The sequence below is a fragment of the Poecilia latipinna genome, unplaced genomic scaffold (genome assembly GCF_001443285.1).
Source record: "Poecilia latipinna isolate Pla-1442-1.1 unplaced genomic scaffold, P_latipinna-1.0 Scaffold985, whole genome shotgun sequence".
In the NCBI taxonomy this organism is placed as follows: domain Eukaryota; kingdom Metazoa; phylum Chordata; class Actinopteri; order Cyprinodontiformes; family Poeciliidae; genus Poecilia; species Poecilia latipinna.
In genome coordinates, this window is record NW_015113601.1 from 202,188 (window position 1) to 225,465 (window position 23,278).

The window sequence follows — 23,278 nt, forward strand, 5'->3', positions numbered from 1 at the left end:
TTTTAAATAAATACATTACAAAGATGTTTGCTAAGGATATTTGCTAGTTAAAATATGCTTGTTTATAAAAGTTCATCTTTCCTCATTTGAATCTTCACACATCCTAAATGTGTAAATCTGTGCCAATGGGAATTTACACATTATTCAAGCTTCAAATCTAATTAGCAAGTCTTAAAATAGCGGCTCATTGCGCTTGACGTGGCCACAACCCCGTCTGTCACTTTGAAGAAAAGACTAAACCTTGAGAGATTGCGGCTAGTTACAAGTCTGCACTGTCATAAATAAAACACTCCCAATGTTGGAGACTGAAAGTGGAACAGTACCAGCAAAGGAATCTGAGAGGGAATCGGGTTAAAAGTGAGAAAAACCTCAATCATCCACCAGAAGGTTCCCTTGGAACCGCTGCTCTGAACAAGAGCTTTCTCATGGTCACCAGATAGCAGACCGCATCGCTGGCTTGTTTCCAGGAACTTTATCAGAAGTCAAAGTTAGCATTTAACCCTGAAACCAAATAGCTTCCCCAAATTTGAGCAGTAAAAACTCCAGGATCCGGAGCCAGGCCAGGGTTAAATGCTAATAATTCCTGGATCTGGATCGGCCTCATATTCATACCAACTTGTTTATTATTTTTGAGTAAGTGAGCCACTGGGTCACTTTGGCTCGACTGCGATCAAAAGGAACGCATTAAGTCAAAACCTCTGTGAGCTCGTTTGCTGAAAATGTTTTAAAAATATGTAAAGTGTGCTCAGAGAAGGTCAAGCATGAGCTGACTCGAGCCAAGTGAAAGTTTGGGTTAGCAAATGTATTCCAGATAATAGTCTGTTCTTCTTTTTACATTTATATACAAGCTGAGAATAATGTGATACACAGTGGACACAGATTATCACAGTTTGCTGCTTTCCAACTCATCGGATCGGATGGAGTTGTAACTACTCCAATTAACACACAGCAACTGTGTGAATGTATTGAAATTTACTAGTGTTTTATTCAAAGTGTGTTTGTATACAGAGTTCCTTCATTTGGTCAAAGCATAGTGTCATTTTAAAACTGGCATTAACAGATATTGCTTCCTGCCACTGTAACATAAGATGTGAAGACAAAACGGCTGTAAAACGTAATGATTAAATTAGTAATTGTGTCAGCTGCATCAAACTCAATGTGAATATTTCAGGTTCGGTTCCTGTACCTTTCATGCGTCATCTGTATTTTTAACCAAATGCCTTTTCAATGATACTGCGTTGTTATGTATAAAACTAAGTTTTTATGTCTTTTTATGTTGTACAGTGTTTATATGCAAGAAAATGATGATGTTGATAATAACAATGAATGATGTCTGTAAAGGTGATATTATTCTATGCCTTACAACTGATCCATGTTCTCTTAAGTGACTGACGTGTCTTCATTTTATTTACACTTAGAAGCAGTTTAAGCATCCAGATCAAACATAACACTGTAAGTATATATTTAGCAACTTCTGCTATGTGTCATGAGAATCCTTGTATCGTTGTTTAATAATGGCATTGTGCTAGAGTTTTTGGTGAAAAAGTATTTGGCTCCCTCTGTCTTTGCTTAAATATTTTAGATGAGCAAATAGTTGTTTTTTGTTTGTTTGTTTTTTTAATCAGACAAAGCTAACTAACCTGAGTAATTACAAAATCTTCTTTTTCAATTATGATTTTGTGTTTGAATGGAAGAAAACTACACAAAACAAGCTGTTGGATTGGACAGCTTTTGTCATTTAGCTCCATAGAATATTTTCTTTATGAGTGAACTTTTTTTTTTTTTTTTTTTTTTTTGCTGTCAAATGAATGTATATGATGACGTGTGCTTGCAAATACAAATGGAGATCTCAGAACTTTAAGTCAGAGTTTCAGCTTATTTCTGTGGCACTAGGATAAACATAAGCAGCTTGAGGAATCATGCAACAAATAGTCAGCCTAAAATTTTACTTTCGTCATTTGAAGCTCAGTCTGTGTGGACATTACTTACTGAATTATGTACGTTTTTTTTTCTTCTATTGAAATCACAAATGTATTCTTCCTAGATTTTCCTGCTTATAAATTCAAGCGCTGTGGGTTTCTGTTTTACCTGCAGCCTTTACCCTGTGCTCAGCCTTAGCTTCATTTGTATGTTCAGTTTTTCTATGATTGCAAATAAAGTGTGAATTTATTTCTGACTCATAAATAAACCTACACGGCTGTAGAGCCTCCTGCTGATGTCTCTGTCAGTGCTGATGTCTCTGTTGTTTTGAACATTTAAAAAAAAAAAACCATAATCCACGGTTGTGTGTTAAGCAGTGATTAGCGGGAATTTTATTTATTTTTTTCCTCTACAAATGCTTGCCGAAACACTTAAACGCCAAATGTGTTGCGCTAAAACAGTTTCTCAAATAAATTGCCATCCAATTTGCATTAGCAAGTCAAACTTATTCTCATGGGCGCATTTCCACAATTACTCCAAACTACAAAAAGATTATTTCTGTTTCCATGACAAAAAAAAAAAAAAAGTGAGTAGTCTCACTAATGATCTCTACCGCGATCGTGGTTGTGAGAGTATAAAAATAGTGCCAAACCACACTATTCACTAATCAGCCCTCGAAGTAAACTGTCAAGGCTGATTTCTGAGCTGTTTGTCTGAAATGATTGCTGACCGACTCTCTGGCTGCCCTGTGTCACCAAATAAGGATTTGTTGCTGCCTGCTCTTTGTGACCAGACAGGCTCGGAGTGCAACATCCTCCCAACGCTCCCGCTGAGCTCTTAGTCTTGTAAACACAGCCGGGTTCAGAGATGCCTTTCAGCTACTTGACTCTGGAATCATCTCAAAACCCTGCAATGTCACAAAATACACACACATGACTGAAGACGAGATAAATAGAAATATTTGCTAAAAAAAAAAAAAATGTTGGATTGACTTTGGGGTTCAAATTACAGGCCACTTTTACATCTTTTTATCATATTTCTTGTTTAAAATACACATTTAAGGTAAGTATTTCCAGATAATGATTCCATGCTTCAGCTTAATTTTTGAAAGTAAACGACGAAGTAACAGACAGCCCACAATGGAGTGGTTTACTGTTGATTAAAACATACCCTCATGTTAGAATGGCCTAGTTAAAGTCCAAAAGCAAATCGAGCATTGAAGTGGCAGCTGGTCAAAGCATGCCCCAAGAGGCTGGTCGATGTATTTGCAATGGAAGGCAGTTCAAAGTAGTACCAACTCAAATGCACAGCACTCATCTCTGATTTTTGTTGTAAAAAAAAAAAACAAGCTAACATATTTCCTTTCTCAAAACTGCGCCACAATAAAGATACCAGAGTTTAACTGGATATACAAAAAGTGTTTGAAATACAAGTTTCAGTCTCTGTCTCTCTTTCTCCAGAAATGTTCAACAAATGAGTTTGATGCTAAAGGGCTCCGGTGGATCATTTATGAATCTAATCATGTTTTGTTTTTTTCCCCTTTTCTAAAGCCTCACAGCTCCGACAACAGCATATTGTATTATAACCTAAAATGTAAATATTAAACCTCTTAACGTGCTCTAGATAATAACCCATCTGCCCTGCTTGTGTCTTCTCCAGTCTTGGGGAGGCACTTCCATTTAGCGCGTCGTATTCATAAACTTATTCATCATTGCTGCTGTTTGTAAAACATATGGTTGAAAATATAAGTAAAACAAACGTCAAAATACACCGCTACGTTTACATTTCACTCCAATACTGCAATAAGAGCTGAAATGTTACTCGAGGTTTCTCATGAAGGTGACAGTGAGACCACAGCGCCCCATGCTGGACAAAAATGTGAATTGCAACTAGCTTTGATCGTTTAATAAGGTTTGCAAAAATACAACTAAAAATAATTAAAAAAAAATACATCCACATTCACTGTGGATCCAGAGTGAATTTGCAGTAGTGATTTGCCCTAAATGATTAAGTTTCGCTGTTCTTAGTCCAACTAGTTTATCATAGACATTATCCTTCAGAGTTCAGTCATCCTGCAGGTTTTGTGTAGGATTTAGCTTATGAAGTTTTTAATTTCAAAAAAGCTAAACTTTCATTCTCCCACACAAACGCAAAATTGGAAAATTGTCAAATTAAAATCCAGACTCTAAAGGATTAAAAAATTATGGATTTCAAGAATATTTGTATGGATGGAAAGATCAACAGATGAATCCAACTGTGTGGAATGATTATCATGTTGACAACAGGACATGGAACATTTAGAAATAAACATTGTGTTCTCCATTTTAGCTTGTTTTCCCTTAGTGTTCTTGACTCTTCAAGACTGTAGCAACCACAGTGAAAGGAGATATTACATGTATCTATAACTAAAAAAAAAAAAAAACAGGAAAAGAAAATAAATATTTCTTGATTTTGAATCCTGCGACAGACTGGCCACGTGTCCAGGATGTACCCCGCCTCTCGCCCTGAACGTTAGCTGGAGATAGGCACCAGCACCCCTCCCGACCCCACTGAGGGACAAGGGTGTTCAGAAAATGGATGGATGGATGATTTTGAATCGTCTTCCATTCCAAAATTTAAGGTTGGATTTTTCAGACATAAATTTTAATGCATTTCTACCGAGTGGAAGCTGCTTTACCTGATAATACCACACAGACACAAGGCTAGGGCTTAAACATTTAATCTCTTTATACAATATATTGTTCTAACTTTCAGTTGCATTTTGATTATAAAACTGGAAACGGTCATTAGAAACAAAAATCGACATTTTCAAGCTGAAAGCCCTCTGCGGAGAATGACAGGCACATTATTCTTTGCTTCTTTTTTTACCCTCTTTTCTCTCTCTCTCTCTCTCTCTCTCTCTCTCTCTCTTCCCCATTTTCACACCATGTAGCATTAAAACTGCATTCACACATCAGAACATCGAGAACTTTCACAGCCACATGGCCGCCAGGTGACGGAGGAGTCTGCACCCGAGGAGGCGTGGAAAGATCACCGGCGTGTGGGAAGCGATTTGAGCCCACGGGCGAGCGATGTGCGTCGACTGGATGATGAGCCTCCCTGCCCGCCCGCCGCGTCGTCTCATGAACATTCATGCCTAACCGCAGGAGGGATCTTTCGTTTTGTGTTAGCAACACACACATTTTGTTTTTAGACGTGTAACCAAACTGGAATACGATGAAAAGTATGGCTGAAAATCAGAGCCAGGACAGAATTGAGAACTTATCAGCTGGTTTAAACAAAATCATGCCTCAAAACAAAACAGTTTTCTTTTTGTTTGTTTTTTTTTTTTTTTTTTTAAATGCAACAAACTATTTTCATCGACGTTAGTCCCATTGAAATTGAAGCAGCTACAGAGCTATAAACCGAGAGTGAAACATGACCGGTGAGCTAATAATACACCGCGAGTCGGAGCTTGTGCGTAAAAGCTGACGAAACGTCTCGACTTCAACAACAAAACGGTCACTAAGCTATTCTTAATCAGCGTTTTCCTTATATTCATAAATCAAAAATACCTACTCTTTCCGACGCAGACAGCTTGGTCAAAAGTGAGACCCGAAAAGCCAACAAAGTCTTATTAATGCCATGATTTCTTTTCTTTCCGACTTTTAGGTGTTTCGAGTTTATGGTATCTAAAAGTTGAACGACAAAACGAAAACACAGCAACACAAAATGAGAAAATACTCAGAACGAAAATAGCAGAGATTACTCCAACTTTTCTACATTCATCTCCTTTTGTTCACCAAGCTGCTGCTCCCACTTCAGACGTTCCTTTGAAACTGTATAATAGCTCCTCGAAACGTCAAACAGGAAACGCAATGTCCTCACATCCTCCACTCTGCAGTTTGTCTAAACTCATCCCCCTCCACGCCCCCCCCACCCAATCGATCGGCACTTTGCTGTTGGCCCCAGGACGAGTCCGTCGTGTCCGCACCGGACCGGCTCAGGCAGAGGGAGGCGTGCGGCCCTCCCAGTACTTCTCGTACGCCTTCTGGAACATATCCTTGCACTGCAGCTTGGCGTTGAGCCGGGAGCAGATGAGGAAGGAGCCGCCCATCTTGCGGTGCAGCGAGTACGTCTCCTCCGGAGGCGGGGTGAGCCGGTGCTTCAGCATCACCGGGATCAGGTTGTGGATCCTCTCGGTGGTGGACTGGGCGCCGAAGTCGAAGGTCTCGGACGACGCGAACGCCTCGCCGAGGATCATCACCGCGTCCACGTGGGCGTTTATCATCGCCTGGTGAAGGAGGCAGCGTGAGGGTACGTCTCCGCATTCGGAGCCGTCTTCGGCGAACAGGAGACGTTAAACTTTAGGCGAAGAAAAACCATCATTACCTTGGACTCGTATCCTGTCAGGAACTTCATCTCGATCGATCGCTTTAGCACTTCCTCTCTGTCGCCTTCAGCGGCGGCGCGGATAACCTGGTCGCACGGGAAGATTAAGAAATGTGGAGAGAATATTTAGCCTCCTAAATGAATTCCTGCTAAAATAACACACTAACCCTTCAGCTCTTATAAAGTGATGACCTTACCTCTACGTAGACGTCTGTGAAACTTTGATTAAAACCCCTAGTAGCACCAAAGTCCAACAGCGCCACCTAGCAATACATAATGAAACGGTCATTCATTTATTTTACCGTACTCCTCTCCATCTCATCTGCAAATTGTGGAATAAACTTTTCTGCATTTATTACTCAGCAAAACAACCTCATGCTTTCATGTATTTTACTGACATTTTATGCGATCGACCAGCACACAAGTAGTGTAGGAGTATGAAGGGAAAACAAAAACAAAAAAACATTTCGAAATAAACCTCTGAGAAGTGCGACGTCTGATGTCCCTAAATACAAAACCCAATGCTTATAGATAATAAATATAAGTCTGTAAAGGTTTGTTAGCAACAATACAGAACAAACGAGAGAATGAAACCAGATGACTAATCAGAGAGGAACTGAAGCGCTAGATGAAAACATACACATGCCCGCCACACTTCTCAAGAGTTTTATTTTGAATAAACATGTTGAGAATGATTTATAATTTTCCTTCACTGCAAATTCATGCATGCTTTGTTTTGGTCTGACAGAAACAAGCCCATCAAAACACACTGAGGCCTGTGGCCGGACCGGGACGAAACAGGGCAAAAGTTCGAGGCGGGGAGGGAATATTTTTCGCGAGGCACCTCATCTCTGCAGACAGTATTATAACCGACCGGTTTGTTTAGGCTGTGAGCGGACTCACCCTGTGCGTGTTTGGATCGTAGAAGAAGTTGGACCAGTTTGGATCGGTCTGCATGTACCTGAACTCAAACAGCTCTCTGAGGCACAGCAACAAGATGTTCTGGCAGATCTGAGGGAAGAAACAAACACTTCCAGTGTCTTGGTTTGGCTAACTGTTAACGCCAACTGCAGCGAATTTATATTTACTCGCAGCATACAGGCGGTGGCGCTACCGAAACGGGATCAAGAGGAACACGGAACGGGTCGCGGTGAACCGTTAGCCTCACCTCGTCTTTCAGGTCCTGCGAGAGGCTCTCTGCCTTGTCCAGGGGAAATCCAGGAACCAGTTCAGTAGTCAGGACGTGGCTGCTGCTCAGCTCGTCGATCACCTCCGGCACGTAGAAGAACGGGTCGTCCTTCAGCAGCTCCCTGCGTCAGAGGAGGGAGATGCAAGTGACTGAGTGCAATCCGATACAAGATTAAATGAATTTGAACATTTAGAAAGCAATGAGAAAAACACAAGAGAATTTTGTCTACTAAAAAGCCATTTGTGCTCATATTTGTTTTTTTTTATTTTATATATATATATATAAAAAAAAAATCACTCCAGAAAAAAGATGTAAAAAAAATCCAAAAGCAAAACACAGCAAGGGCAACAAATACACACAGAATGACTTAAATATAGGCTGCCATCTGATATATTTAAGTTGTTTTCTACTGACTAAAGTTTTATGGCAAACATTAGAGGACAAAAGTGCATAAAGTTTGAAAATCATTTTTCCACACTCAATTTTCAATTTTCTGTACTTAACCAGACATGGAAAATGATCAAATTAAAACTTGAGTCTAAAAAAAAAAAAAATAACTCTGGGGCATGTTTCCAATTACACCACAAGGTGGCGGTAATGCACCAATCTGAACACAGCAGCTACTGTTAATTTCAAAACAAAGGTGCTGTTTTTCTGACTAACCACCTGCGAAACTCCCCAAAACTAAAGGATTGTCCATCCAAAACACTGGAGAATTAATCTGTGGTAGAATGACTTCACAATAATTGAATAATTAAAACACAAAAAATTAAATTAAATTACATTTTCTTCAGCAGCTGTTGTAAAATTTACACAGGAAGGCTTGGAAATATAAAACTATCAGAAGGCAACATGAAGGGGTTTTGTGCAGATTAAAAAAAAAAAATCACACATTTTCTCTAAAGTACCTGAACTTTTTTGCACACTGAGCTTCTCTGATGTAGTCACACTCCAGGGCCAGCTCTCTCCTCATCACATCTATCAGATGGTCTGGAAACAGACCTAGAGACGAGCAAAGAAAAAAACAAATTCAAGAAGGAAAAAAAACATTTACCAAATATTTTAAGTGTGTGTTGACAGGTAGATTTCTTTCCCCTTAACCAAGATGGAGAAAGAGTCAAAGAAGTCTCCAGCTTGCAGAGATGCAACCGCTCTCTGAGACGTTAAGCAGATGTCTGACTAAGTGAGAGTAATGCAGGTCTTAGAGGCCCAATGGAGATGAAATAAAACAGAATAAACAGGAGGGCGAAACATAGAGGGAGGCGACCGGCGTGCTTTTGGTCAACGTGTTCAGCAGGCTTTAGGTTGCTGCGTGTTGGGATGGGTTTGGTGAGTGCGTACCCTCAGGCAGAGCGTTGCTCATGTTCAGCACAGTCATCAAGTTGTTGACGTCACTGTTGATGCTCTGAGCCACACCAGGATACTGAGGACAGAAACAGAGAAAAAAAAAAAGTAGCTTCGTTTATTTCAACTCAGTAATTTCATGTCTTAATCTCAATCTTTTTAATATACTGTAGTTCTACTATAACTAGTCCTCCCTCATGTCAGCTGGACTTGTTCTACAGAGACTCTGACCTGTCTGTAAACAGATCAGAGGGATCAGATTATGGACGGCGTACGCACACTCTCTCCAGTAATCCTGTTGGTCCTAATAACACGGGAATGTCCTGTGTCCACACACATGTTTACGCCCTAACCTGTATCTTCATGGCCACCTCCCTGCCGTCCTTCATCCTCGCCAGGTGCACCTGCCCGATGGAGGCGGCTGCAAACGGACGATCCTCGAACGACGCCAGCTTGTCCCTCCAGTTTGGACCCAAGTCGCTGTTCAGCGCCTTCTGCACATGGAGAAAAACAAATGTCTTGTTCCCCTCATTTTAAGTGATTTTAAATGAATAGTAGGAGTACAGTTACTTCATCCGGCAATTGAAAATTCCAATCAGATCCCAGATTAAAGAAACAAACTTTGTTTAGAAAGTTTTTTTTTTTTTTTTTTTAAGTAATCCTCAATCTTCTTCTCAGACCTTTACACTTTAACACAGTTCCCATACGGATGCAAATGTCCACTTGGGAACTTCGGATTGATGAATAACTCAGTCAGAAGCTAGCCTATGAGGATTTAGCATGGCGAGTTGAGCAATTCTTCACCGGCGCAGGCAAAGCGTATGCATAGCGTAGCATAAGTCTGTCATTTGTCAAGTCTTTGCCCGTCATATATGTACATCTCATCATATATATTTAAACTCATGATTATCCATACACCTAACACAGATAACAGAATTAAAGTTATCAAGTTTCTTTTCTGGTAGCGAAGGCAAATACGTGGTACAAGGAAACTTTATTTGCATTTTAGCAAAGATACAATGTTGAAAATGCACACCCAACTTAATAATAAATGAAAAAGTCTCATCAATTACAGAAATAAAATCCTTCTTATAAAGCGACTTTTAGCTTCTTTCTACTGATATTTTAACTCTTAATCTAAGGGGTCCTTGTCATCACCCTAATCTTTTTATCCCTATAAAAGTTCCCTATCCGATTCAAGTCTAGACTCTGGTTCCACCACTTCAAAATGCTAATATTATTTTCAATCATTAGAAACATGTTGGTGAATTTAAAAAACTGATTTAAATCTAAATCTTTAAGTTTAACGTAAAGCTGGGTGTATGACTAATTTGCATTCATCCGTAAATATGAAGGTTTTTGCTGGAGAGAAGACACTTACTGTCATCTGTTTGATTGGCATGAAGTCGGCGCTCTGCCTGACACGCTCAAAGATCTTGGCGAGTTGAGGATTGATGAACGCATCGTCTAAAACACACAGAAACACAAAATGTTCCTCAGCAAGACATGGAAACTGAACTGAAAATTTGCAAAAGACACATTTTTTCAAAAAAGTACTGGACCTAAGGTTTTTTTAAGATTATAATAATTATATCAACAGGCACACAGAACAACATAAAATCTCACATGCCTACTGGGGAAATAAATCCTGATAAGCAGATTAACTGAGGAGGTATAGGAGCTCCAGACGTTTTGGCGAAAACTGCGCTCTACTTGGCAGCGACTGCGACTATTATTAACCTTTGAAACAGCTGGGACCTCTGAAGGTGAGCACTATTTTGGACTTGTGGTGAAAGGGAACAACGGCAGCATTCCCGCTGTGACAGATAAACGTCAGCAGAGGGCAGCGATTTTTATTGATTCACTCAGCTTATCTGCACCATTTACAGGATCTGAGGCCGAGGACCGCCTCCGTCATTATTTAGGAATCACCGGTTTAAAGATAGCCGCCCCGGCTCTGCCATCCGTGTGCGCCAGGTCTGAACCTGACAGGAAAACAGTGGGAAGATTATGTCCTTTTTGCTTGAGTACGTACGGCTATGTTTACTCATTCCCTGAATTGCGCTTTCCAAGTTTGGACCAGCATGTTTATGGTGAACCTGAATACCACAGGAGGGAGCTAAGCAGGACAAGGTCGAGCTGTGGGACAGGCCAGCGGTGGTAAACAAATTCAGGACGAGGTGTTTATTGCCGTTACCTGAGCTGGGTTCATAACTTCGCCGCAAGCCTGTCTGCTGCGGTTAGCGGTGTACTTTAATTATCTGGAGATTGCTTGAAAGCAAATAAACCTGTAACCCACAGGCAGGTCAGTGTCGGTGCAAAAAGCTCCGACGGAGAAATAACGCAGACACGGCCATAAAACATCTGTGTTTTCATTCCTTTTGCACAATCAGCTCGAAAGGAATGCATCCCGTTGACGAAAATGAATTTTAAACACATTAAGGACATCGATCCCCCCGTCGACATCTTCTAAAACACTTTGTGAATCACAAACACTATCGTGAGGCTTTGAATAAAGTTCTCGAGAATAAACGTTATTAATTTAATGTTCTGCAGCTCACCTTGGATACTTAGAGCTTGTCCAAGTTTGAGAGCGGCTCCTCTGACTTTGCACAAGGTCCTGACGATGCGCTCAGCGTTGGCCTCGGACAGGAAGGGGCTGGAGTCCAGAACGGCTTTCTTATTTTCACCTGGGGAAAAAAAATAAACAAAAACATTTTATTTGGGTTTCATAGATGTAGGCTTGAATGAAACAGCAGAGGATTCTGATTCACATCTGGCAGGTTTTCATTAAAAACAGATGTGATGAAACCGGTCAAATTCACAAAGTGTAACTTTTTTTCCGCTACGTTTAGGAGCGATTAAACGGGTTTTCTGTTCTATGACTGTCTCGGATTTTGTTAGAGGACATCAGTGAATCAAGAGACGCAGCTGAGGGGTGAAGGAGAAATCAGTGGGGGATGTTTATAGCAGAGTTGTCTTATAAAACAATATCTTTAACCCTCGAACATCTCACAGTTCTGTTTCCAATTTTCCACAAAACTACGTAGCAGACACGGTGAACACCCGGGCAAAAACGTTGCAAAATGACGCAAAAGCTCTGAACGGTCTGACAACTTGGTTTGGCCACAGACAAAATAAGCCTGACAAGCTGGATTCTCTCATATTTCTGTAAAAGTAAACAAGGAATGTCCTGAGTTTGGGAAAAAAAAAAAAAAAGTGTCTGAACCCGACCAAACATTACAGATATTTTAAAAAGGTGCAGCTTTCTCGCTCCCAACCTCGTCCAGAACAGAACACGACCCGCTGTAGTTGTAAACATGTGGGGACGACAGTCCGCCGGGCGTCGTTTACAAAAACGCGCCGAGGCGGGGGAGTGATTGTGCGTGTTTATGTCAGTGGGCCATCAGGTAGACACCTCAGGAGGCTTTGGCAAAGATTTACCCATCGTTCGGAGCGTTCTCGCTGGGATTAGAGAATAAATGTAGATAAAAATACCGGCCAGCAGAAGCACAAAAGCCTGGGATTTACGCCGGGCAGCTCTGTTACAGCTTAGGATTAGTAGGTCATTGGAACAGAGAGGCAGCGCTTGCTTAAGAGGCGAGCTCATCGGGGAGGCGGTTTTTGAAATATGCGTAACATGTGACGACGTGCATGAGAGACGACGAGATGTTTTCATCTCGAGTGGAGAAGAACGCATAACATGCGATGCATGTCTTAATGTAGACACTCAAAACATTAATATTCACACCAGAATAATAACTTCGACGTGTTCACTGTACCTGCAGCTCCGTTCATTCCGATGCTCTTCTTTGCGACTTCTGCCAGGGCTCCAATACCTAAACCCACAGCTAAACCTGTGCAGAAACAGAGACGCACACACAGATATTCCATTAAATTCATTTATAAAGAAATAAAACATCGATGCATTTTTACACGTAGGTACAGATTACACTCAAAGCAGCAGGGACACTAGAAAAAACAAAAAAAACGGCGCCATGCAGTGACCTGAAAGAGCTTTTCAGTCAAACTGCAAGCATGTAAACATGGAGCGTTTCTCTGTGTGCAAAAGTTCGGCGCTTAACTCTGGCCAATGAAAGCTCCGCCGTGGAGCAGAGCAATGCAAACCGAGCCGCTTCCTTTGAGGAACCTATCTGTTGATAGTAAAAACACAAAGCAGACGACTGTTTGTGTACAAGTTCCTCCATGTCGAGCTTTCACCTTACGTAACCTCGCATTACGTAATCTGGTAGTCGGTGCGGACAACAAATCTGAGCCGTGTCGCTGAGCGTGGATAAAAAAAAAAAAAAAGGAGGACGCTGTGCGTCTTTACCGCCCGACATGCAGCCCGATGTCCTCAGCAGTAATCGCGGCCTAAATGTACGGAGTCTGAATACGTGAATCCAGCACAACGCTGTTCTTTTAATGCTGATGTTAGAGGCAAAACAAAAGACGGACTCCTAATCGTGCAATTAGAGGCGAGTATGAATACATCTCTCTAAGGTCAGTGTGTCCTCATCCCTGTCTGACAGGCACTTTTCCAACTCGAGCACAAGCGTCTGTCCATCATCTGATCCGACGGAGCAGCAATGCGTTTACAAAAATACTGCTCTGTGTATGTGCTCTGCCAAACGCCGTCAATTAACTATTATTTACACAAGACAATTTCGAATACAGCTGGTATGAAATGAATACATCTATAGTTATTTAAAGATGGCTGCTATTTATAAAACATATGTTAGACAGTAACATTTAAAACACCTTAAATAACAATTTTAAGTCGTACCATAAAAGCACATGCAGTTATTGCAATATTTATTTGCATTATTAAAGGAAGGAACAAGCACAGCTCCTGCCACAGCTGCAGATAACCAAACAGCTCCTAATGAGCAAAAGGTTTATCAAGGAAGAATATGGGCGGGTTTTATTTTAATGACTGTACTTCAAATGAGTTCTCTGTAAACTAAATAACTTCATATGTGGGTCTTTTTTTTATTAATCAGTGTAGACTAATTTGGTGACACTTGGAAATAAACATCCGTGTCAGAGTATCAGCATTGAAATCACCTAGTCTATCTTTTTCACAAAGATCACAGATCAGAGCATACACACAGCAAACTTTTATACCCCTGTTGGGGTACCTGTTTGCTAGGTTTCCAAGCCACTGAACTCAGACATCATGTAGTCCAATTTCCTTCTTATCACTGGCTAAAGAACCATACAAATCTTCACTTGTGCACTCAAAATTAATCTGGAGACATGCAGCAACTTTTATCTTAGACTTACCCAACAATTCCATAATTCTATGTTTTTTTATTTTTATTTTTTTTTTTAGATATGCAAGATGATTTTCTCACTCAAAAAGTCCTCAAAACCCTCAGCAAAATCTTTGACGTCAGTGAAAATCACGGCAACGGCAAGAAGACATCGGAGCTAGGTTGTAGCCAGGGAAAGAAGCCAACCGAGTCATGACTATAAACCTTGATACTGTTTTTGTTTTTCCTTCTCCCCGTATTAAAATGTGTACATTTTCCACACACGGCTGTGTGAAAGGCAATGAACCTGTTGATGTTTCTTACCGACCATTACTGGAGAGCGAAGGACGAGCAGAGGCCACGTTGCTAAACCTGCTCTGCCCACACTTTTCAACACCTTCTAAGTGTCACGATCGTCGACATGCTGAATCAGCTACCCGCCGCATGGCGTTGCGGCCCCAGTGGGTCCCGCTGGACTGGAAACGAGCTGCAGCTAAATTCTGACGCCCGTGTTTGTGTCGGCCGCGTCCTCTCCCAAATTTATCCCAGATCGCTCTGGGTTTAACTTTTGCTCGCCGTGTAGTCGCTTTCAAAGTTCCGGTTTAAAGCTGACGACAGATTGTCGTGTATACAGCATCTTAAATTAAGCTACAAGCTACAGACTGGATGCGCTGTAATCTGAGATTTTCCCCATTCGTCTGTGATTAGTCTGAGATAGATAAACTACAGGGTGTTGAGGATTCTCTGTAACATTCGCAGCATTTACCCCGGAGGCGATGAGGTTAAGAACCGTCATTACAGGAGCGTTTTAGACTAGAAGATAAAAAGTCTGTAATGTTCTGTTACTGATCTTGTAACACCGTGATCCCGTCACGTAATGATTGTGAAGCCAGCGGCCCAATCTTAAAGGAGTGAAAGACCAACTCGAGTAATAAAATTACTCCGGTGAAGCTTGACCAACGTTTAACACCGCCTGTTCGAGACAAAGAGGACCCCGTCCTATCGGGTCTAGTAGCCATGACCCAGTTATCGGTATCAGGAAGGAAGGAAATAAGGAAAAAGGAGAAAAGGGGCACGAGGGAGTAAAGACAGAAAAATCCAAGGATTACAAGAAAGGCAAAGTCTGACATTTGAAAATATTTCAACATGAACAGTCATGACGCGGCAACTAAAATTAATCTACCGGCTACTCTTCTTACGGTAAAGGAATTTCAAAACTACATCTGGCGAGCTCCCAACAGCGCATTTGTTATTGCAGCCAGCTACTGGCAAGCATATCGCCTCAGTAATCAACCAGTTAATATCTGCTTGTCTTCCTCATAAACGGATATCTCTAACTCCAGCCCTCCAGGGCCTGTTAACCGCAACTTTTACACGCGTCTCTGCTTCAGCACGCCTCGTCCTAATAACTGGACCGTCAGCGGGAGGCCGCAGAACAAACAGGAGACATGCAGAGTCGGTAATTTGGCCGTTTGTTTCGAGGCTCCGTGGACTTGCGGTTAAAGATCCGTGGAAGACATCAAAAAGATTTTATATTCTTTACTGAAAAATTTTAATTGGGTGGCCTGTCTAGTGAATGTTAAGCTAATATACAGAGTAGATGCCAATATACCTGTAATTACCAGTATGTTACATTATTTCCTGTTTGATTAGGAATAATTGTTGCTTTGAAAATGAAAATCGATTAGATTGTGTGTGTTCATTTTTGTTCTAAATTTCTGCTTCAATACCAGATGTATGAACCATTTAGTCAGGGTTATGACCCCTCAAAGGAGTCTGCTGATAATAGTTTTTATTTATTCTTTCATAAACATGATCTAATCATTGTGGTTGTAAGGATATTTGTTGCAGCTGTGAACCCGGAAAGGACTCTAGCAGTAATATAATCTAGCTCACTTATTGGGTTGTTTTTTTGCCATGGTTACAGCCTGCTGCTGATGTACGTGCACACTCGCAGGAGGGCACCCATGACCGCAGATGTAGTCAGACCGACAGCCGATGAGTCACCCGCAGACTCAGACGCAGTAATCTGGTCGTACCTCCAAAGTTGGCCAATCTGCCGAGCCGGGTCACAGGCACCTTCCTCTCTCTGGCTTGTTCGCTCAGCTGCGGACGACACAAAAGTGACGAAACCTTCGCATCACGTTGTTAAACCGGGAAGCGCAAAGCTGATGTTTGCCAGGAGTACGAGCGCCAGCTGTTGTTATGGGAACAGGAGTTACCATCTGCTTGTGCGGCTTCGAGTCAGCCCTCTTGCTCTGGCTGGTTTTCTCAATGTCCTCAGCTGTCAGTCCTCCCACTGAGGACTGGTCCTGGTGGTAGCTCCTGAACTGGTGTGGATAATGCCTGCTCAGGCTGTGGTTGTACCGCTGATGTCCAAGGAAATGCCTGTAAAACACGAAAGACATATTATTACCGTTAAATACACAATCCGACAGAAATGTCACTTAAAAATATAGGCTGTTAACAGAAACAGACCTGGCGTGTTGGTGGTAGGATCTTGTGTGACCACTGAACTGGCCGCTTGGATCTTTGTATCCCTCAAACATTGACTTTTTCCCGCTCGTGTTGCTGGTCCCTGCCAACCCGTCAGTACCCGTCTCTGTGTGATGAGCTGTAAAGTCTGCGTGTTCTTCCCTGAACTCCGACGATGCGAACGACGTCTCATCCTGAGGAAAATCCAACTCTGACTCAGAGGTGCTTTGCTGCTGACCAGACAGCTCCTGGAAACCAAAGGAAGACGTACTCGGGTTACAAATCAACTAGCGAGACGCCGCTCTGCCGCAGACTAACCGATTAAACGGAAACTCGCCTGTATTTTCGACATGGCTACAGACAGGCCTTGCTCTGCGGCTGATTGGACGGTCTGGACAGCGGCACCGACGCCTGCAACTCCTGAGTAAAAAAAATAAAATAAAAAATGTCATTAGGAATTTAAAGATGTGTATTTATCCTAAGTTGCTTACAGTTTGGTCTGATATGAAAGTTGTATTTTTCCCTTTTGCCAATCCAATACTATTGACTCGTGCGGTTTGTTGACTTGCCTGAGCTCCAGGTGCAAAACAGCAGGAGACACATTTTGGCAATGGAACAACTGTCCACCAAATCAAGCACAGATGCTGTGAAAGCTGATCTGACACCGTGCATATTTTATACATCACCCAAGCCATATGTTAAGCGTAGCACAAGACACAGAGTTTTACTGCTGCAACACAAAGAGGGATCTTTTCAAACATCAAAAAACATTAACTACATGAATTTTAAACATAATTTTGTACAAAGCTTTGGGTTACGACGCCCTGCGTGACCCCGAGACATCTTACTAGTGCGGCTGTTATGAGCTTATGTTGACTTTCAAAGCTGTAGTCTTTCCCTTCCATTTACCCAACGCCTCCAACTAATACTGCCAATAAATACGTGTTGGATTTTTTTGTTTGTTTTTAAGTACAGAAATCAGTATAGACAAAAGAAGAACCCACTGATAAGGTTCTTGCGAAAGAGATTTTTTTTCCCACAGATTATCATGTTATGAATAACAAACTTCTATGTAATCAAAAAGTAGCGCATAAATGAAGAGGAAAACAATACGTTAATGGCTATGCAAATGTTTTCCAGGAGAAAATTGGTGATGGCAGCATAATGCTGAGGGATATTTTTTTATCTAGAAGAGACGGTGGATGGGGAGAAATAACGGAGGCTGGGTTAAAGGTGAACCAGCAGGAACATAAATCCAATATCACAATTTCAATGGTTTAGATCAAAGCATATTTACATTGCGTTAGAAATGTCCCAGTCATAGTCCAGACCTACAATCCAGCTGTGAATCTGTGAGAAAACCTGAAAACCACAATTCGCAGATGATCTCTGGCCAATCGAACTAAAACTGGAGCTTTTTTTTCCCCCACAGTCACAGTCAGCTAACCAACATGGCTAGCTAAGTAGCATCTCAATTCCCCACATCGTTAAACATCTAATATTTGGTTCCAGGTCCACATACTGCTAAATAACTTGCAAATAAAAAGAAATGTGGGAAAGGTGTTAGAAAGCCGTTACACAGTGTACATACCGGTCCCACTGCGCACGGCGTTGCTCTGGGTCTCCACCACAGCCTGGCTCAACTTGGCCAAGCCTCGCATAAGCAACATCATATCACCCGCCATGATGGTGCTGGACACAGAAAGAACAACAGAGATTAACGCTACCTTATACATTCAGGGGAACATAATAAATTAATACAAATAAAAAACAAAAAACAAAAACACACATTCAGATATGTAACCCCGTCCACAGAAACAAAGACCTGAAGATGGACTAGGAAGCAAATGGAAAGGAATAGAACTTGTCAACACTCTCGTTCCTGCCAATAAGTGAGCTCGCCAACAAACATACACAGCTGTTCTGACTTTAAATCGTCACCTAAAAATACACGCCCTCCACTCTGTCCCCTGCTTGGATGAGAACACACACACACACACAGATTGGGAAAGGCGACTCTTGCTCGGGTGAGCTGTGAATATGCAGTCCAAGACCGAATCTGAAAATGTCACTGGAATTGAAAGGGGAGGAGTGCAAAACAAACGCTGCAGCTATTTCAGGACACCAGTCACTGTAGGTGCATGTGTTTGGTTTATGTTCAAGGCCTGAAGCCGCACTGTACCACTCTCTGAGGTGTTTTTTTTATTTTTTTATATTATTATATATATTTTTTTATATATATATATATATTTTATTATACGAGACTGCTTTCTATTAACCTTCATCTCAAAGCCCTACCACTAAGCAAAACAGATCGGGGTTAATTCAGGCCACAAAGTGAGTCTTATCTAAACAGCAGCGCTTTCATCTGCATTCCTGAGTGTGTCGCAATATTCTACTGCTGTTTTGACACACAGGTGATCCACCGAGGGTGCGACAATGCGCTTTGACACAACACAGTCGAGGCCAAGTGGAAACAGCTCATGCTGCTGAGTCTTAGCAAAATGTGAGCATGCGTGAAGCGCTATACATACACTGGCAGTCGGTAATTAGGTCATCTCCCTGCTTCAGGCCTGTTCTGTGTATACTTTACAACTCATGTGAACATGGGTGGGGAAAAAGAAAAAAAAAAAAAAAACAAACTTAATCATCTATCTTATCAGAGTAGTATTGTTTAACGTGTATTAGTCGGACTTTTGATCACGGCAAGAGGCCGCGGCTTTTGTTTTGGTTCTACAGGACCGGGAGGTAAAAGCAGTGAACCGTCATTTTCAGGGAACAAATCTGTTCATTCACAAATAAAAAGCTGACTAATAACATGAGTTATTATGGGGTTCTATGTTTTTTTTTCTTGTTTTTTTTTTTTGCAAATATCACCAAAAATGGTAGTAAATAAAGGCTGAAATTAGATTCACAAATTAAGCGATTGCTAATTGTATAGTTGCCTTACTAAGAGTGAATATTTTATAATAATTTTATGGTTGGTAGTTATTTCCAGGAAAATCCATTAAGTGCCAAGAGTGACCACTTTCTGGTCACACTGCAGAGTGAGGCAGCGATGCCCCTCCCCCACCTGTTGCTTGCTGTGCGTTTCAATCAAAGAAGGCTTTCATAGTTTTCCCATGCTTATAAACGATGATATGAAGCAGTAAAGAATAGTAAAAAATAAAATAAAATAAAAATTAGCATTAGATAACAAACATGAGATTGCAACAAGTTCAGCATTTTAGGCTTTTTAGCCTGGCCAGGACTAGAAGGGTCTGCCCTGTGGAGGGAAAGAACAGAAAACAGGCAGGAAGGGTGTGTTGTCAGGGCAACAGGCATGCATGTGGTCATGGGATCAAAGTCGACCTATCAGGAAAGTGGTAGCAGTAACTTCATCCTTGCAGTTTTATTATTATTATTATCATTTTGAGTTTTTTGTCCTCTCTTCAGTCCCATAACAGAGCAACACATAGAACAAAAACAAAAAATACCTTATTCCTATGATAGCAATACATTTGTAAAATTATAAGCAGCGTCTGCTAAGCAGCCGACTGCAGAGTGGCTACAGATACACTCACTCACTAGTTAGCCAATATCAACTTGCTGTTTGCGCAGTGTAAGTTTTAAATCTATTTTTAATGAAAAAATAGATTTTCCTAATAAAAAAGGTTTATTGATCTGCAGAAAACAGCTTGAAAACTATCACTTAAATTTAGCTGGTGTTAGCTCAGCAGTTTTTTTTTTTTTGTCTATTTATCAGAGAAATAAAATTATATATTTTTTATAGCAACAATAGTACAAATTGTAGCTTTTTTGTTTGAAATAAAAACTATTTGATCATGTTCTATAATTAACTTACAACTGAATTATAAAGATTCCACGAAATCATGCTACTTTCACTCAATCAAAGTATTATTACATCCAATGCAGTCACGTTAATAGTAAACCTATAATTGTTATCGATCTCAAAGATGACACAGGCAATCAACTTGTCAGACTTTGCGAAACGAAAAGCAAACAACTTTTTAAGAGCTTAATAAAACCGTTCATTTAAACACCTTAGAAACACATCAGCTGTGGGTAAACAGATTGATTGAGGAAATGCTTTTTTACCCAACACTGTAGAGAGGGAGAGGAAAAACCCGGAGGCTATTCTAAAAGCTCACACACTCTGTGCTGATGCGACGTATTGTGTGCCGAACTTTCTCTGCACAAGAACACACATGTAATCCTCAGCTGGCGTCTGCTCCACGGGACGATATGGGAATAGCTGAGCAGCTTGAGTCACTGTCTGAATGCTGTTAGCTGCACCTCATGGAGCCCCGACAGTAAATCATCGCCGCCCTTGACCACTGAGCCTGAGCCAAAAGTGGGAAACCGATTCCCGTTGCTGTGAAGTGGCGAAGTGCCACTGCGGCGGCATCACCACTTCTTACTGGGGAAAGCTGAATTAGATCATGTTCCCTGAAAGATGACGAAGCTGGAGTTTGGTCTCAGTTCCATGTTAGTAAATGACTATGTTTGTTACAAATGGTTTGTAACGGGTACACCACGCTGGTGAAATTTGTAATTGTCAATGTCATGTTATTTATTTTTACAGTTTTTGAATAGAATACAAATCACCTATGCTTTAACGAGTGAGTGGATAGTCTTGCCGTGTATACTCTGTTGGAATCAAGAGAGAACTGTGCAACATTAGGAAGACATAAAATTGAAAAATTATTGTTTAATATTGCTCTTGGATTACTCAAAATGTCTTTATAGTCATCACAATGTTTCTCATTCACCGTCTACATATTAGATCTCGGCGAATGAGTTGGATTCCGGATTGAACTAGAGATGTGATACAGAATCTCTAGTTCTTCTTACTGATTTCAATAATGTTTTTTTAGGTTAATATGGGCTTTTAAACAGGACAGTTATTATCGACAAACCCAAATTAATGAAGCAAGATGTTAATTGTTCTCTTAACATAGGTTTGTTAAGATTGGTGATTTCGGAGGCAATTACAGAAGAACATCAATGTAAACGTTTTGTTTATCTCTGTGACTTTTTTGCATGTTTGTTGCTCCGAATGAACCCCTCATTTTGCACCCAGACTATTATGGATAAACAAAGTTGCTTAGCCTAATTTTGGAGAAAACTAAGGATTCAAACTTTTTTTTTTTTTCAGAAATAAAAATACCAAACCTGTGTTTTGAAGAATCATACATTGAAAACCCTGGGGGCAAGGGGTCCCCGCAGAGAAGGCTTTTATAAATCTCAAAAGTGATGTTAAAGAATCTCATTTCTGTGTAAAATGTTTCAGATCAGATTCATTGAGATGATTAAGTGAAGTTTAAAAAACAAAACAAAAAACTAGAATAGCCCTCAGACAGAGGCACCCTTATTGATATAGCACATTTAATACTGCAATCACAGACTCAAAGTACCATAAAGGATAATAAATTTAGTAAATCATATAAACAAGAGTACGATCGCACAATAAATCAAGAGAGTAAGGCAATGAGTAAACAATAAAACATCCTAGTAAAATGACTGAGTCTTTCTAAAAGCTTGGAAAAACCGATCATAACAACCTCTAAAACGATTATATTAAATTGTCCGCTGTAATAATTAAAAATAAACTCATAAATACACCAGTCTCGCTTTAAAAAAAAAAACGTAAATATTTATAGTTTTTACTATCTAGCTACTCGACGTTATGCCATAACATCCTTTCAGAAACACTTTTACGCAATCCTCAACTTGAGAGTTATTGCAAGCAGTTTCACTTCACCTTTTAAAGGGTCACGCCGCTATATTCTTCAAAAAGCGACCACAGTGGCCTCCTTTTAAAATCTGCGACCGACGGCTTCCGTGGAGCCACGAGACTTGACGAAAACTCACGAGCCGTTTGCAAGTATGCACTCCCGAGTTCACGCTACCATTTTGAGCGTCTTAAAGCGTCCGTAGCCGTGTGGTTTGTGTCATTCGGCAGCCTGGGCAAAGTTTGTATGAGCAGCTCGCTAAGTTTAGCATTAGTGAAGGCGGCCATAGATCCGCCGCCATATGCCAGGGACGTCAGCACGCTGACCAAGAATTTGCAACGTAACCCGTTTCAGGCTGAAGCTGCGGAAAAAAATACGAGGTTATCGGTGCGTTGTTTTGCTCCCACGCGTCGATGCACGAAAATCAATCTTTGGGTTTGAGGAACTCACCAGCCAGCAGCTGTCCTGCAGAGTCTCTGCTGCTGGTTCCTTCCAAGTCTATTAGAGGTCAACAGTGGCAAGCGTCTCAGAGTAAACACTCCCCTTTTGCGGTTGCACAGTTGAGATATGGAGAGGATGTTGTTGTTGTTATTATTTTTTTGTTGTTGATTGAAACTGTTTGTAAGAATTGATTCCTCTTCTTCTCCTTCTCCTCCCGCTGCTCCTCCTGCAGGCAGCGTTTAATCCAGGCTGTCTGTCAACACGAGGTCAAACCCTGTTTCCCAACTTCATGTAGCAGCCAGAGCCACTTATTGGAGCAACCTTTCACACGGCTCACCTGAACAGTTTACTTTCCCGCCCCCTCGGTTCTTATTCCTGAAGTCATTGCTATGCATCTACACGGTATAACCTCGGATTTGCAGGGCTCTGGTTGTATTTTTTCCTCTATTAAGCCCCGCCCACTCTTTCTCATTGGCTCTTGATAGTTTGTTTACAGTCGAGAGAGTTATATCCGGGAGGCCCCATGTTGTTCCTGAAGGAAAGCAGTA

The 23,278-nt window shown here is 41.1% G+C and overlaps 1 protein-coding gene and 1 long non-coding RNA gene across 5 annotated transcripts; both read right to left on the bottom strand.

The window, feature by feature from the left end:
* Positions 1-5,239: 5,239 nt before the first annotated feature.
* Positions 5,240-23,179, bottom strand: coq8aa (coenzyme Q8A, genome duplicate a). 4 transcript variants are annotated; one of them, XM_015050324.1, is made up of 17 exons: positions 23,068-23,179; positions 18,146-18,246; positions 16,892-16,974; positions 16,558-16,802; positions 16,302-16,467; positions 16,119-16,185; positions 12,607-12,681; positions 11,386-11,514; positions 10,206-10,291; positions 9,178-9,318; positions 8,822-8,903; positions 8,389-8,482; positions 7,460-7,601; positions 7,195-7,302; positions 6,489-6,554; positions 6,292-6,378; positions 5,240-6,193 (listed from the first exon to the last, which is right to left on the bottom strand). In XM_015050324.1, the coding sequence occupies exons 2-17, from the start codon at positions 18,237-18,239 to the stop codon at positions 5,903-5,905; spliced, it is 1,956 nt and encodes a 651-aa protein (XP_014905810.1). In that variant the 5' UTR covers positions 18,240-18,246; positions 23,068-23,179; the 3' UTR covers positions 5,240-5,902. The 4 variants fall into 4 exon arrangements, with proteins under 4 accessions (XP_014905810.1, XP_014905811.1, XP_014905812.1 ...); XM_015050325.1 differs by lacking the exon at positions 23,068-23,179 and adding an exon at positions 22,740-23,061; XM_015050326.1 differs by lacking the exon at positions 23,068-23,179 and adding an exon at positions 22,319-22,606.
* LOC106958433 (uncharacterized) lies at positions 14,160-16,112 on the bottom strand. The gene is made up of 2 exons (XR_001427148.1): positions 15,448-16,112; positions 14,160-15,383 (listed from the first exon to the last, which is right to left on the bottom strand). It is a non-coding gene; the product is annotated as an uncharacterized LOC106958433 (long non-coding RNA).
* Positions 23,180-23,278: the final 99 nt, after the last annotated feature.

Coding starts and splice junctions, on each gene's coding strand:
- coq8aa (XM_015050324.1), bottom strand. CDS start 18,239: ATGGCGGGTGATATGATGTTGCTTATGCGAGGCTTGGCCAAGTTGAGC. Junction 16,186..16,301: donor CGAAGCCGCACAAGCAGATG/GTAACTCCTGTT, acceptor TGTCGTCCGCAG/CTGAGCGAACAAGCCAGAGA. Junction 9,319..10,205: donor TGCCAATCAAACAGATGACA/GTAAGTGTCTTC, acceptor CTCCATGTGCAG/AAGGCGCTGAACAGCGACTT.